Here is a 17102-nt window from a genome sequence, read left to right as displayed (position 1 = left end):
ATTCAATAATAATAAGCATATAATTCTTCAACAGAATTTAACAACATAAATACATCATCAACATATCATAACAATGGTCATGTAGCATCATTATCATCATCATAATCAACTTCATAATCAACATCAATATCAACTTCATAAATCAACTTAACAACTTGACTCGACAATGCAACTTAACTCGACTATGCAACTCTATCATTTTACCCATGCATGTGGTACCATTCTAGGGCATAAGCCCTCGTCGCTTTTGAGCATAAATATACTCCTAGGGCATGAGCCCTCGTCGCTATTGAGCAAAAGCTCCTAGGGCATGAGCCCTCGTCTTTATTGAGCAAAAGCTCCTAGGGCATGAGCCCTCGTCTTTAAATGAGTATGCATGGACTCAACAAAAATACTTTGACAACCAACAACTTCAACGACATCGACAAACAACTTACAACTTAAACGACATTGACAAACTACTTACAACTTTGAAGACATTGATGACAACTGTGGTAACGACAACGACAACGACTTCACATCATAATTTCATATTCATCAATCATAAACAACGTCATATAACATCGTATTTAAACATTAACAATTCATCATATAACATCGTATTTAAACATCAACAATTCATCATATAACATCGTATTCAAACATCAACAATTCATCATATAACATCTTTGTAAAAACATAATCAATTATACACAACAAATTTTCATGTCAAACCAAGGCTGCTGGAAAGATATCACAATTATCAAGCAACTTTCATGTTTATACCAAAGACCAATTCAAAACAGAAAACGTGTGAAACAGACGCAAAAACATGAAACAAAGAATGCTGTCACCGTACAATTTCGCTAAGACCTTCTTGGAGTATTTTCATCATAACTCAAAAACTAAAAATCATATTCACATCAAACCAAAGCCACTGGAAAGCTAACAAAATTATCTAAAACTTTCATGTTTACACCCAAAGCCAATTATGTACCGATCAATACCTTTTTTCATTTCAATTTCGAAAAAGTTGAGCAGAAAGTCCATAAAAACTCACTGTGACCTACTTGCAGTAATTTGACCATGACTTAAGTTCTATAAATCATTTTGACATCAGACCAACGACATTAGAAAACTAACATCCATACCTACAACTTTCGTGTTTACACCTAAGACCAATTCCGCACCGATCAATACCAGTTTTCATATCAAAATTCGGAGCAGAGATGAAGAAAAAAAATCCGAAAAAGCAACTTATATTATTCAAACTTCACATTCATTCAAAATCATCATGATCAACAACAACATAACATAAATCATCAATTGAGCATAATTCATCAAGTATCCAAATACATATACCAAGAGCATGCAATTTCATCATCAACAATTCATTTATCAACAAATTAACATACCCAAACATATCACTACAACTAGAGCACGAATTTCATCAATTAAATTGCAATTCAAAACCCTAACTTCTCTAATCATCAAAATAAAACAACAACAAACATGTTAAACCCTATTTCTCAAAATCCAAAAACTCTTAACCTACGACTTGCTAAACCCAATTTCAGAATCATATGACTTAGAATTAGAGAAAGTTAGTCTCACCCTTACCTTAGATTGATTGATTGCAAGGATTCTATAGACTTATCTTCTCTGGTTCTTCTCTTCTCTAGGTTTCTCCTCTTTCTCTAGTTTTCTCCTCTTTCTCCAAAAAAACAGTTTGCACGTAATCCTTATTTTCTAACTTTGACTTTCCTCTTTATATATAAATCATTAACCTACTTATTTTTTCTTAATTCCAATTCTGCCTCAAAGCCTCATTATTCTAAATAATTATATTTTTCCACTAAATATATTCTTCCACTAATTATATTCTAATAAATAATAAAATAAAACCACTCAATAAAATATCAACATATCACATAATTAAATAAATCATATAATTCGACTCTATCTCAAGAAAAATAATTAAATAACAAGGAGGGCGTTACAAGATACACGAGAAACTCGTAAGATGAATAAAGTAATAACATGTGTTACCCAAAAAAAGTGATAACCTTATTCTTATATCATATTTAAGGGTCTTGCTAACCAGTGCCCTCAGGGCAATGGTTAAGGAAATCAAAAACAGTAGTTTTACATTGGAAACTACAATTTTTAAACTTTTAAAAAATTGAATTCATCACTTTTTATCACTTTCCAACACAATATTTCTATTATTGTTCTCTTAACCAATGTCCTAAGCGCACTCTTTAGCATTTCCTCATATTTAAAATAGAGCATTGATATTTGTACAACCGAAATTGACGACTTTTTCTCTCATACTTACAATATATTTTTACTTTATCACTTTATTGTTTTTGTTTCCGTGTCAATATCTACTTTTCTTTAAGAATATATAGATTGTCACACAAATAATTGTTCAAATAATACACCTCTTAAAATATTTTAGCCGATTAATATCGGATTTAGAAAAAGTTAAGTGTGTAGTGTAGGGTACAAGTTACAACGGGTGAGTTATAAACACCCGCGGAAGACAAGACAGCTTTCATCAGTTCGGTTCAAACCCGTTTTCATTGTAATAATCGTCACAGATAAGATACCATTAATTAACAACAACAATATAAAAACGAAGAAGAGAGGAAAAAATAGCAAATTCCAGAGTGTAAAGCACTCAACGATGTTTATAACGGTCGTTTCCACTTTTTTCAAATAATTATTTAATAATAATATTATTGCGGAAAGATACGCTTTTTCTTCGTCTTCTTCTTCCTATTGAAAGGGTTTCAATGTCACTCACCAACTCATTCTTCATCTGAGACGCGCGCTCCTTCACTCCTTCAATTTCATGGGTTGTTTTCTTGGTTGCTTTGGTTCCTCCAAACCCAAAAAACACAACCGCAACAACGTGCTTCAAGTAAGACTCTTCATACCCCCCCTTTTTACTTTCTATTTTCTTGCTTTAATTTCTTATCTCAGATCAAAATTTGATTTTTTTTTCAATGACCCTTTTCTTTGTTTACTTCCAATGCTTTCTCAGCAGCAAAATAGAGCTAAATTTTTTAGGTTTTAGGTTTTAACCCTTTATCTTAATTTCTTTTACAGAGAGATGCTAATAGTAGCAAGCCACAGCAATACAATGTCCCTTTGGTTCAGGATCACTCCAAAACCCTACATACTCCTTCACTAGAATCACCACAATCACAGTAAGCAATTATTTTCAACTCTTCACTCACCACTTTCTATTTTTGGAAGCTTCTAATTTACATGAATTTGATATAAGAAATAAATAAATTCACTTTGTTTTTTTGTTGTTGTGTAGGGATAAAACTGAACAGGAACTTGGTTGCTGTAGGGATAAAATTGAGGAGGAACTAAGTGTTACTGTTAGAAAGAAAGTAACTTTTGACTCCAATGTGAAAACCTATGAGTCTGTTTTGCCTGAAGAAGGTGGAAAAGAGGAGGCTTTGGCTGGACCAAACCATTCAAAGTCGTCTTCTTGTGAAGATAGTAGTTCCGTGACTTCGAATTCAACTGGGTCTTACCCTCCTAATCATAGGTATCAGAATTGTAGGGATAGTGATGATGAAGAAGAAGAAGTACTTGATGATTGGGCTAGTGATCTTAGTGATGATGATGAGGAGGAGGAGGATGGAATTAGAGAAGAAGATGATGAATTGGGTGTGGAGTTTGAAGAAGACGGAATGGAATACTCGAAGTCGAGGAAGGTAAGAGATGATGTTATTGATCATGTGTTTACTGAGGAAGTGGAGAGTCCTATGCCTACATGTGAAAGGGATGTAAACTCTATTGGGGTCAATTCCAATGCTAGAGACAGAAGTGTTTATGTTCATTCTGTGCTGAATCCGGTTGAAAATATGGCTCAGTGGAAAGTTGTTAAGGCTAAAAGAACACCACGATCAAGGCCTCAGAAAGAGAATTTTGTTAGTACCAACCATGATACAGAGGTTTCATTTCGTGTCAAGGAAATTTCGGAGGCCGGCACACCAAAGAAGTTGAACCAGGAAATCCCAGTTGATGCTAGCCTATCGAATTGGTTGGGTTCATCCGGGACAACTACACCTGTTAACAAGGCTTGTTTGTATGCTGGTGGTGGCATCGGTACTCCTGATAGGAGCATCTCACAACAAGGTTCAAATTCAGTGATAAGCCTTGAAGATAGGCCTATTTTAGGTGCTTTAACGGTGGAAGAGATTAAGCAATTTTCCGCTACATCGTCCCCAAGGAAGTCTCCTTGTAAGAGTCCAGATGAGATGCCGATTATAGGAACAGTTGGGTCCTATTGGAATTCTAATGAGGGTTCTGGTTCACCTTCATCCTTTAAAGGAATTCCAAACACAACTAGCAAGTACAGAGAGGTAAAGACGAAGTGAATTTTTGTAGGTTAAATTTTCACTCATTAGTTTGATGGTGAATTCTTATTTGGATATTTAACTGGCTGTGCAGGATAAGAAGGTGAATTGGCATGCTACGCCATTTGAGACAAGGCTAGAGAAAGCATTGAATAGAGATGCTGCAGAAGCTGGTTCTACTTGTGCTCCTCATGCATTTTAGAAAAGTTTGCAATACTGTGCAAGATAAGTTTTTTTTTTGTTGATAGCCAAAGTTATGTTAGTTTTTAAGGTTTGACCTCATTTGGTGTCCCTGCTCACCAACCGAGCTACTTGCTTAGGACACTACCCTATTTGAGAAAAGGCTATAGAAAACATTGAATAGAGGTGCTGCTACAGAAGTTGCTTCTACTTGTTCTCCTGTATTTCGGAAAAGTTTGCAATGGTGTGTTTATTTGTGAGAAGTTGTGTTGAGAATGCATTGTTTGATTTTGATTTTTTATGAATGAGATGATGTAATGTGTAATTTTCTCTTGTAATTATATACTTGGCTTTAAAGTTTAATCTATGATGTGTCCCTTGAATAACTTTTTTTCTTCCAAGTCCAGTGTATGCCACAATATGTTTACTTTTTGTTGCCGATTTTCATCTTTATATATTCTAAGGCTCAGTAAGTTTAAATAACTCAAGTTTTGCCTCCTGTTTTCACAATGGTTATTATGGTAATGGTACCATCCTGCTCACAGCTAATTCCTCCACCTAGTAGTTACTCTGAAAGTTTCTTGTAGCTTAACACTTCCTTTGTTATCAAGTTGCATTGCAAGATAGCTAGTGTAGGCTTTGATATCATAGAAAGATAGATTGATAGCTTGTATCAATCGAAGGAGGATATGCTTCAGTCATTGAGATAAGAAATTATCTACATGAATCTGGAGGTGTACATATTTCATGCTGCACTAATAACAATTAACAAGCAATCATATATCATATCATATATGTTACAAAGCAATATTTAGTTTTAAATTTTTAATTAACCGGTGAATCTTGCACCATAATTCATATCATGCTTCAGTGATAACAATAAATCATATCATATGTTACAAAGCAATCTTGCACCATAAATGATATTCATGCTTCTAGGATGTAAAGAAATCGTATCTGATGGTTACAAAACAATATTTACTTTTCAATTAACTAACAAATCTTGCATCATAAATCTTGACTGTAACTGTCTCATAAGGGTAAATACTCCAGTGAAACAACAAAGATCATCAGATAAAATGGGAAGATCGCTACCCTCACTTCTGTACGATCTCAGCATTCTACCCCACATTGTGCGAGTACAGGGCCTGTTTTCTTGGGCAAAAAAATATCAATTCGCACCCAAATCATCGAGAAAATCAATGCTAGAAGTGTTGCCCAGAGAACTACTATGACAGGAGTTCTGTTTTGCCTTCCCAGTAGACCTTTGAGGAAAGGATACAAGTGCACAATGACCCACAAAGAGAAAAAAACCTTCCCAAATAAAAGTCCCCATGAGTTATAGCCACTGTTAATGGCTTCAGAGACTCCTGCCACAATTCCCACCATATTCAAGATTACAATACTTGTTGGTGGAATGAGAAGAGTGGTCCACTTGAAGAGATGGAGCTGTCCGAATGCAGCGTCATCTGCTGATTTTGTTCTCACGGCGAAACTAGTGTCGCGTCCTGCAACTTTAAGGAGGCCTTGAAACACTGCAAAAAGGTGTGCAGAAACACCTCCAATGACCCAGAATTGCTCGTTGCGCCACCAGTCTTGAATGTTAACCTTACTCCAACGAAGCTCGAGCACACAAGTTAAAATGATGGAGATAAATAGAGTCATTAACCAAATGCTTGCAAGGCTTGTCAGCTGCACAAAAGAGAACTTTTGTTATAAGACATGAATTTGATATACCCATAGCTGTTCTACTGTCATAAATCTAATATCAGTATGGCTATTTTTTCTTCTTTTGAAAGTAATTAGGATCATGTTGTGAATGAGGGTGGCCAAAGTCATGTTGTATTCACGTTAAGACCATGATTGGATAAACAACTTAATAAAGCACTTATAACAAACACGCTTATCATAGAGTGCTTATGCACAAGCTATTTCTATAACAAAATATAAAATAAAGTCAAACTGCTTTGATATAAGCTATAAGCTGTTTGCATAAGCTATCATGGAGAGCTTATGGAAATAAGTTGAAAACAATTTATTGACATGTCGTAAGTTGTTTCTATAAACTCTTTCAAACTGCCTTATATGTGTTTACGCTGGTAGGTAAACTCAAATAAGTCGATTCAAACTTGTCCTAACTCCTAAGGGTCTATTTGGATTAAGATGCACCTATTAATCAAATGTAATAAATTTATTATGTACTTACAGTGGGGAGGATGAACTTTCCAGTCAGAAGGCAGATAGCTGGAATTGTGCAGTACACTAAAAGAGGGATAGAAGAGAACGGATAAACGATAGCATTCGTGTAAGCCAGTCTTTGAAGCCATTTGAGTTTTCCACTGTAGCCATACCACAATGGACAATAGCCACTAAAGAAAATTTGAGTAGCACCCAAAGCCCATTTCAGAACTTGGTGTAATCTGTCTGATAGGTTTATAGGTGCAGATCCTTTAAAAGCCGCTCTTTTTGGCATACAGTACACTGATTTCCATCCTCTACAATGCAGGTTAAACCCTGTCAATATGTCTTCCGTGACAGAGCCATAAAGCCACCCTATCTGCATAGAAAGAATAGTCAATAAATGACACTTTGGTCGACAATCATGAAATGTATACATTCTTGTATTGACTGGATTAATTACCTCTTTGCCCCATTCAGTTTTCTCTTCATAGCCAACACTTATAACATGAATGGCTTCCTTCATTAGTATTCGAGTATTAGTTCCTTTCGGAAGTCCACCATCTTCCATCAATGCAGAAGCAATGAAAACTGGTGACTCTCCGAACTTTTTCTCAAAAACTTTGACAGACATGATCGGTGATTCCTCTTTCTCGTCATAGTCTTCAAGTCCATCATCAATCTCTTCAATGTCAAATGCTGACCGAGAGTCACCAGAACAACAGCAACAACATGAGAAGTTTGTCTTTCGCCTTTTGTCAGATGGTGGCTTATAGCCATATAACGCCTGCCTGTTGAACACACATCCCGTACCAACATACACTGGACCTTGAATTCCATCAAGGCATTTCATGTTGATCTACAAACAAGGAAAAGTTCAAGGCAGGAGTTAAAGATTTGTTAATGAAATTGCAACTTTTACTTTAGTTCAGAACAATGTCTCTTACATCAAAGAATACAATGTTGTGGTTAGCATATCTATCATTATCGTCGATGCCATCAAACCTTCGTGGAAATTGGACATAAGCGGTCTTCTTTCCAAGTAGAGGGTCCATTAGGAAGCACATAGCCTCCCTAAGAGCCTTGCTATTATTGATGTATTGATCACAATCCAGATTCAACACAAAAGGTGCATTGCTAAGCACAGCAGAAACTCGAAGCTTTTGAGGAAATAAAGCATTTCAAGAGTTATTAAATGGTTTTTATAAATGTTTTTATAACATGATGAAATAAAACTTTACTACAAGTATAAACTATGAACTAGTTACCAAAGAATTCATGGCTCCAGCTTTGTTATGGTGTTGATAGCCAAAACATTTCTCGCGTGAAACATACACAAGCCGGGGAAGATTTTTCCCTTCATTGTCCAGAGCACCAGCACTTCCCAGACACACCTACAAAGGCAAGTCCATATGTTATAGTTCTTCATCTATTGTCATTAACCAAGGTTTTGAACAAAGATAGGCTTGATTTTTCCTCTAGTTTCCTAACAATCAACAAGAGAACACAAATGGCAAGTTTGGATTTACTTATTTGAGTTTATCTACTGACATAAACACTTGCGAGACTATTTAGGAGAGCTTATAAAAATATTTTATGACATGTTCATGAGCTGTTTTCAGCTTATTTCTATAAGCCCTCCAGGATAGTTTATGAAAACAACTTAAAGCTTATATGGAAACAGTTTGACTTTATTTTATCTTTTTTGTAAATGAAATTGGAAAACCTGAATCATTCCTGGATGATCTTCGGTGTTGTTCCCAGGCCATGGAGTACCATCTTGCAGAACCCACCCCTCTTCTGGTTTTTTCTGAGACTTTGCAACCAGTAGATTAATTCTCACCTTGAATTCTTCATACTCTCTCTGCAGAATTGCAAAGAAAAATGATGTAAGCCTCACATAGAAAAATAGAACAAAATTAATATTAGAAAAGAAGAAAATAAAAAAAAAATGTCATATTTGATTGCTTAATTTTATGTAGTATTTACCTTCATAGCCCTGCGATCCTTTACAAATGTTGGATGTACCTTGTCTTTCAAGTAATCAACTTTCTGAGAAAAATAAGACTCAGGTGCCCTTGGCTCAATGTTATACTTTTTACAAAATGGAATCCATATTCTTGCAAACTGAGAAGTTTGTGACAAGGTATCAAAGAGGAGCATAGATGCACTGTCATCTGATACATAGCAGCTTACTTTGTCAACAGGATAATCAACAGATAAGATTGATAGAACTGTGTTTGCTGTTATAATCGGTGGTTCCTTCAAAGGGTCTGCAGTGGTAACAAAGACATCAACTGGGGCTAAAAGGTTCGGTTCCCCTTCACGCTCAAACCTCATGGACAAGCGCTCCAAGTAAGTTTCACGAGTCATGGGGAACCACTTGGGGAACTGGTCTACTATCCAAGACAAAGAGAGCCATATTTCGCAGACCACAGAGATTATCCATAAGGCAAATGCGTCGTGCACCGGAGTTGTGATGCGAAAGTGGAAGAAGAAAACTAGGACAACGAGACGCATGACAATGACTATGCGATATGGATTGATTAGGCTCGAAGCTATTGGTACTTTGCGCCATAATGGTTGCCTTGACTCAGCCAAACTGCAATATCATATTAACAGAAGAGAAACATCTTAAGTAAGAGGTGAAAAGAAGAAAATGAATATTCTGATTCACTAAATTTCGTAGCTTTGAATCGTTGATAGAGTGAGTATTTGAGACAAGAAAAGTTACAGGTAGTCATCTTCTTCTATTTCATTGCTCATAAGACTTCTTTTTTCTTGCTTTACTTTCCCTTTCTCTTCATTGTAGTTGAATGTTTTCTGCTCTTCAAAATCCTTACTTGCTACTACAGAACAGCTCAGAAAAGTGTGCATAAAATTATTAGTGTTTTTTTTTCTTTCTTTCATTCCAAAATTAATTTACCAGAAAAAGATGCTCACCACTTCCCGCCAAAGAGAAAGCATAATCGTCGTGTTTCCGTTGCTGTTGAATATTGCAGTCTCCATTTTCCTGTAAAACACAGAATACAACAACAAAGCCTTAATCTCATAATCCTTCTGATTACTTACATAGTCCAATACACTTACATTCATTCTAATGTTATTAATGTTTTAGTTATAAAAAATTTATGGAACAAAAAAGATTAAAGTTGAACCGGCAAAGTACAGTGTAAGAAGAAGCACACTGAATACCTCATCTGAGTCATCAAAGACTGAGAAACGGTGTCCATTTCGGGAGTGAGTACCAGTGGTTAAGGCTATTGAGGCCATAGAAGAAAGAGAAGGTTGTGGAGTCGAGGATTGCAGAGAGAAGAAGTGAAGGAGGGTATTTATTATAAGAAGGAGAGAATCTAATGCATGAATGCAGTAATATCAGAGTAACCATCAAAATATTTTGGCACACTATGAGAGTTGAGAGGTCATGGATTTGAGTTGAAATGTATTGCATGATGGCATTGCTTTTGTTTATGCATATTCATGCATGTTTGTATATTATAGACATAGCTAACCTAAACTCTATCCAAAACATAGTTTCTGTTTTGATGATTAGGAGTTAAATATTTTCATTGTTCTTTACTGTTAAATGTATATCTAATTAGCTATAAGATTAAAAACTAATTAAAGTAGATGAAAACCACATATATAACTGAGCTAATGCACTAGGTAGGAAAAATAATATTTTCAAATGTAGATCACTTATAGCTCCATAAGATAGAAAAGAAAAGGAATTAAAAATACATTGAAGATGACTTTTGCACCCCGTTGTAATATATAGGATTTGGATTGTATGCATCTAGATTGTCCGATCAAAATCAGACGGTCCGTATTTCAATTCAGATTTTGATTTCTTTTAAATTTAAAATAGTGAGCTTAAAATTTAAACCGTTTGATCTTGATCAAACGGTTCAAAAGTGACTGACTGCATGACGTTATAGGATTATGACTACACAGGACCCCTATCTTTTGTAACATGGTTAGGGACACTGAGTGTAGACATTTTGCTACAACAAAAATTTCATTTTACATTGATTGGATTGTCTGTGAAGTAGAAAGCTGATGTATATACATGTCTATACATTATTATGTTGTATTGGATTACTCTTGATGGAAATTAGAATCACTCTCATTTGTCTTATGCAAAAGATATGTAATATAAAAGATAATCATGCTTTTGTTAACAATTCTATGCACTTGCACCTCTTGGGTGATTGTTGGATATTAATGTCAATTTTAAGTTGGCACATCATAATTCTTGTATCTTTTATTGTTAACTTCCTTTTCTATGGGTTGTTAAGATAACAAAAGGAAAGTGAGCAAATCTATTTGCGTCTTTTTCATTTTCTTTTTAGCTTTTCTGAAAACCCATTCATGTACTAGTACTAAACTTTTTTTCTTAGAAAATGCCAACAAGTGTTGGGAAACTTGATAATTAAAAAAATATATATAAATTAGGATTTGTGTATTCAACGCATTGAAACATTAAAAAAAAATTACTACATAAAAATTCTCAATTATTTCTATTTTTAAATCTTTAACAAATAATGTCCTAAAAACACTTGTTAGCAAGACTAGTTTTCTTTTCAATTTACATCCACCACTTATATGATAGAATGTTGGTGTATTTTATTTTATTTTATTTTTGACAACGAAAATGTTGGTGTAACTTTTTTTTTGGGGGGGGCGGGCGGGGAAGAGTTTGTTTATTTATTGTCAAAGGCTCGAGTATTTTGTTAGTGCCTATAAACAAAAGCTGCCTTTGTAAAAAAAAGAAAAGGACCTTTTAAATATTTTTATATTGTATTTTTTTTGGAGCTATATTATAATAAAATATTTGTCGAATGCAAAAGTACTTTATTTATTCTAATTTTAAATAGTTTTTTTGAAGAAAATTCTAATTTTAAATAGTGCTTTAAATCTTTCTTTTTTTTAAAAAAAAAATAGTGCTCTAAATCTGTCTCTTTAAAAATGAATAAATTATCATTTTAGTCTCTGAATTATCACTCTTCAATTTAACCTTTAAACTACATAAATATAATAAATACTCTTTAAAGTATTTTAAATATGTCAATTCAATCTTTGTTAGTAAGATGATTTGGACTAAATTGATAAATCTCTATCTCTTCTCTATTATACTAGTATGGACACCCGTGCCAAGCACGGGCTAGAATTTTGTCATAGTTGAGGGAGACAATATTATGATGTATCTAGTGTCAGTTAAATTCAAACATGGGATAAAACAACGAAGGTTTATTAACTAATAAGAGGGAAAAAAAACTAATACTTAAGCATGAAATTTTTGGATGAAGACGCAATATCATTCTCACTTATGTGGTTGCCCCATCTCAAATGTGTCGATCGACCGGTGCTGGCTCCTCCAGAAAATCCAACGATGGTATGTTATTTATGTTTAACATTGCGGAGGAGAAGTTCTTGGTGATGGAACACAGATATTGTGTCAAGTGTTAGTAAAAATTTCACTTTGTATGAAATAGTTTATGTAAAGAAACATATAAGTGAGGTAACCCATATATCTAATGTTTAAAGACTTCAGGAGAAGATGTGATGTCAATTTCAGTAGTGTAGTTAGTCTTAGCCCAATGTGATGATACAATCAATTGTAGACTCCCGCATAAGTCCTAATATTATGATGATTTATTTTGTTAGTTTCTGAGTGTCATTGAATTCTTTTGGTTTGAATTTTAGTTCGTCATTCACTTTCATGCCAGTTTTTTTTATTCAACCTCTGTTATTTCTAATTCCTTCACTTTAGGTTTTTGGTGGGATATGACAATGGAAAAATATAGATGTGTTATGCTGAGTTTACAAAATACATGTTTATTAGATATTTTAAATTGATGTTTTTTAATGAGACTAATACTTTGGTAACATAATTACTCAGTAATCTCTAACACCTTTTACAAATCTATATAATTACATGCAACTCACTCTATTTTCTATACCATCACGGATAAAACACGCACTCCTTAATTTTTTCACTTATCTTTTTTCTCGTGTTCAAATTCCTTTTTTTATCTTATTTCTTTTTCTAATTTACTTTATATCTTCTCATGAAAAAAACAAACAAAAACATTCATATATGTAACCGCCACTAACCCACATTTTTACCATGTTGTGCCTCTGACCTCATTTGACTATCACACCATATCAGATATACAAAGAGTCTTACATTTAAGGAAGAGATGTTAATGTACCATGTGTGAGTTAAAATTATAGATTGAATGAAATAGTATATATTGAACAACATATAGGTGGGAAGACTAATACATCTAATGTCTTAAGCTTTTAGGGTAAAGATATGGTGTCAATCTAACTTGCAGGATTTTTTTCGTAGTCAAATATGATGCTCAAACCCATTATAGGCTCCCTCAGAACTTTGAACATTATAATGAACTTTTTTTAGTTTTTAATTGCTTAATTTTTTATATTAAATATAAGTTTTTGGATGTTGTTCCCTTTCATGCAATTTTTTTTATCCAACCTCTACATTTCAAGTACTTTCACTTAGGGTTTTTAGCACGATCTGACAATGAAAAATACATATGTGTTATGTTTAGTTGTAGTATATGTTTATTAGATATTTTAAATTAATGTGAACGTTTTTTTATTGACTATAATTTTGATGAAATAATTACTCATAAATCTCTAACTCCTTCAAATAACCCAAAAAATTACCATTAACTCTATTTCTAATATTACCATGGACAAAACACGCTTCTTTTTTCTCGTATCATTTGTCTCATGTTCAAAAAAAAAATTATATTTTTTTTCCTACTTTTCTTTCTCTCACTTAATGAAACATGGGAACATAATAAATCTTCATCCATGAAACCATGATCAACCCACCTTTTCTACAATATTGTGCCTACGTGTGATCTTACTTTACTATGTCACCATATCACAAACACAAAGAGTCTTACACTTAAGGAAGATATGTTAATGTGTCCATTTTGACTTAAAGTCCCACATTAGATGCAAAAATACATGTTAAGAAACATATAAGTGAGATGATCGATATACCTCATACACTAAGATTTTGGATGATGATGTGCTGTCAATTGTATGGTTAACCTTAACCTAATGTGATGATCCAACTCATTGTAGTCACCATCAGAACTCTGGACCTTTTTCTTTTGTTACTGAACTCTGAACATTATGATGAATTGTTTTGTTAGTTTTTAGATGTCATTTATTTAATTTTAATATTAAATTGAAGTAGATGTTGAACAACATATAAGTTATATGACTCATATACCTACTACTTTAAGCTTTAGGGTGAAGATGTGGTGTCTAATCACTTGTTTGGTTTCTTTTAATCTAACGTGATGACCAAACTCAAAGTAGGATCCCCCGAAACTCACAACAATATGATGAACTGTTTTTTTAGTTTTTGGATGTCATTTGTTTAATTTTGGCTTAATTACAGCTTTGGTTCTTCTATTTTCACTCACTCACGGAAATTGTCCTTCCATTTCAAAATTACACGGTCTTGGTGCCTCTTTCAGATTTTTGAACTTAAAAATGGTGATATGTCATATTTAAATTAAAACTTTAAAGGAGTTTTCATGTAATTACATGGGTATTGATCATTCTACATCATCAGACTAAATGCAAGGTCATCTAAAATATGTCACATCATTGTTTTTTAGTCTAAAAATAGCAGAAAGGGACCAAAATACCACTAAAAAAACAAAAATTAGTGAGGGATAACATGAAATCCCTCTCTGATTCTGTTACTAAATTTTGCGACCAAGGAATTTATGAGGGATTTGATTTTTTCTGTCACTAATTTTTCTCCCTAATTTTGCTTTTCCTAGCAGTGAAGCTGAGTGATTTTAAAATGAACGGACCAACTCATGAGTTGCGGAAAATATGGGACTAAATCTGCAATTAAGTCTTTAACTTTTCAATCTTAAAATTTAGTTTTTGAATGTCATTCTCTTTCCTGTGAATTTTTCATTCAACCTCAATTATTTCAAATTTATTTACTTTTGGCCGTTTGTGGTAAATGATAATGAAAAAATGTCAATGTGTTATGTTGGGTTGATAATTATATGCTTATTAGATATTTAAAAATATGCGGTGTTTTTTTAATTGAATCTAAATTTTTGGTAAAATAGTTGTCCAAAAAATCACCAACTCCTTTAGTAAAATCATAGATTTATCATACAACTCACACTGTTTTCTATACCTTCACAAACAAAACACACAATGATTAGTTTTTTCCCTTATCTTCTCTCATGTTCAAATCCTTTTTTCGTATCTTTTTTTTTACTTCTAATTTCCTTTCTCTCTTCTCATGTGAGAAATGAATATAAACCTCCCTCAATGAAACCATCACTAACCAACCTTTTTAAACATATGTTGTCTTCATTTGATATTATTTGACTATGTCACGTAATTATGGACACAGAGAGTTACAAACTTGAATAAAAGATGATAATGTGTCAAGTGTGAGTTAGAATTCTATAGTGGATATAGAAGAGTTGATTTTGAATAACATATAAGTGAGATGACTCATATACATACTACTGGCTTAAGGTTTTGTGTGAATATGTGATATCAATCTCACTTGTATGGTATCTCTTAGTCTAATATGGTGATAAAACTCAGTGTAAGATCCCTTGGAAGTCTCAAAGTTATGACGAATTGTTTTGTTAGCTTTTATATGTCATTTTTTAAAAAAATTTATCCTAAATTTTGATTATTGAACGCCATTCGCTTCCATGCTATTTTTTTTATTCAACCTCCCTTATTTCAAATTCCTTCACTTTTGGTCTTTTGTAGAATCTAACAATGGAAAAATGCATGTGTTCCACTGAGTTGACAAAAACATACTTATTAAAAAAATTAAATTGATGTTGCGATTCTTTAATTGAGTCTAATTTGTCGTAAAATAATTACCCCAAAACTCCTAATTCTTCAACAATCCCGCAAAATTACCAGCAACTCACATTATTCCATATACTCTCACGGTAAAAGCACACACTCATTTTTTTCCTTATCATTTCCCTCATGTTAAAATTCCTTTTTTATTTATTTCTTTTTCTCGTTCATTTTCTCTATACTCATGAAATAAATGAATATAACCATCTCTTCTTGAAACCCCCATCAACCAACCTTTTCTACGATGTTGTGTCTCAATATTACTTTATTTGGTTATGTCACCAGATTACAAATGTAGAAAGTCTCATATTTAGGAGAGAGAAGTTAATTTGTCGTATGTGAGTTAAAGTTTCATATTGGATGCAAGAGTAGGTGGTCAAAAAAATTATAAGTGAGATGACACAAATAACTAATGCCTTAAATTTTTGGATGAGGATGTGGTGTTAGTTTCACTTTTATGGGTGCTTTTACCCAAATGTGATTATCCAACTCAGTTTAGGCTCTCCTTGAAAGTCACAACATTACGATGAACTGTTTTGTTATTTTTAGATGTCATTTGTTTAATTTTTTATCATGTTAAAATTTTAGTTTTCGAATGTCATTTGGTTTGACGCAATTTTTTTAGTCAACCTTTATTATTTTAAATTACTTCACTTTTGGTCTTTGGTATGATCTGAAAATGGAAAAATGTAGATGTGTTATGCTGAGTTGGCAAAATACATGCTTATTAGACATTTCAGGTGAAGATGTGGTGTCAATCTCACTTGTGTCATTGCTCTTACCATAATATGATGTTCCGACCCAATGTAGGTTTCCTCCGTAGTCCCAACATTATGACAAACTAATTTATTGGTGTTTTGATTTCATTTGTTATTCTTTTTTAGAGTTAATTAAGTAAATGGTCCCTATAAATATTCAGAATTTCATTTTTAGTCCATACAAAAATAAATCGCACTTTTTAGTTATTGTAAAAAAATTCGTCAGCAGTTTTAGTCTTTGTCAAGTTTTTTTATCAGCATTCTTAGTCCCTGTAAAATTTCCATTCCGTGTTTTTGGTCCCTAAAAATGCCAAATAAAAAAGTTACAACGATTAAAAATTTGCAATTTTTTTTCAATAAACTAAAAAAAATCTTTATATTTATAGGAAACATTTACTTAATTAACCGTTTTTTCGATAAAACTTCATTTGTGGATGTCAATCGCTTTCATTCTATTCTTCTATTCAACCTCTATTTTTTCAAACTCCTTCACATATGGTCTATGATGGGGTGTGACAATGGAAAATGCACATGTGTTATGATGAGTTTATAAAATACATGTTTATTAGAAATTTTAAAATGATACAACATTTTTTTAATTAAGTCTAATTTTTTGGTAATAATTACCCAAAAATTTTCAACTCCTTCAACAAAACCACATAATTACCGATAATTCAATCTATTTTATGTACTCTCACGGATAAAACACACAGTACAT

At 33.1% G+C, this 17102-nt stretch overlaps 2 protein-coding genes across 2 annotated transcripts; one reads left to right on the top strand and one right to left on the bottom strand.

The window, feature by feature from the left end:
* Nucleotides 1-2735: 2735 nt before the first annotated feature.
* On the top strand, nt 2736-4927 carry LOC146956295 (uncharacterized). The gene is made up of 4 exons (XM_085728181.1): nt 2736-2905; nt 3094-3194; nt 3311-4367; nt 4456-4927. The coding sequence occupies exons 1-4, from the start codon at nt 2837-2839 to the stop codon at nt 4561-4563; spliced, it is 1335 nt and encodes a 444-aa protein (XP_085584307.1). The 5' UTR covers nt 2736-2836; the 3' UTR covers nt 4564-4927.
* A 424-nt stretch (nt 4928-5351) lies between these two features.
* Nucleotides 5352-10024, bottom strand: LOC146956294 (cellulose synthase A catalytic subunit 4 [UDP-forming]-like). Its single transcript, XM_085728172.1, has 10 exons — nt 9915-10024; nt 9663-9732; nt 9454-9568; nt 8709-9321; nt 8446-8583; nt 7988-8113; nt 7667-7879; nt 7183-7578; nt 6748-7098; nt 5352-6233 (listed from the first exon to the last, which is right to left on the bottom strand). The coding sequence occupies exons 1-10, from the start codon at nt 9990-9992 to the stop codon at nt 5655-5657; spliced, it is 2679 nt and encodes an 892-aa protein (XP_085584298.1). The 5' UTR covers nt 9993-10024; the 3' UTR covers nt 5352-5654.
* Nucleotides 10025-17102: the final 7078 nt, after the last annotated feature.

This window comes from Medicago sativa, chromosome 1, assembly GCF_051527215.1.
Source record: "Medicago sativa cultivar Bolivia chromosome 1, Bolivia_mono, whole genome shotgun sequence".
NCBI classification, from domain to species: Eukaryota; Viridiplantae; Streptophyta; class Magnoliopsida; order Fabales; family Fabaceae; genus Medicago; species Medicago sativa.
Note: the sequence above shows the minus strand (reverse complement) of the source record. Positions and strands in the feature narration are given on the sequence as shown.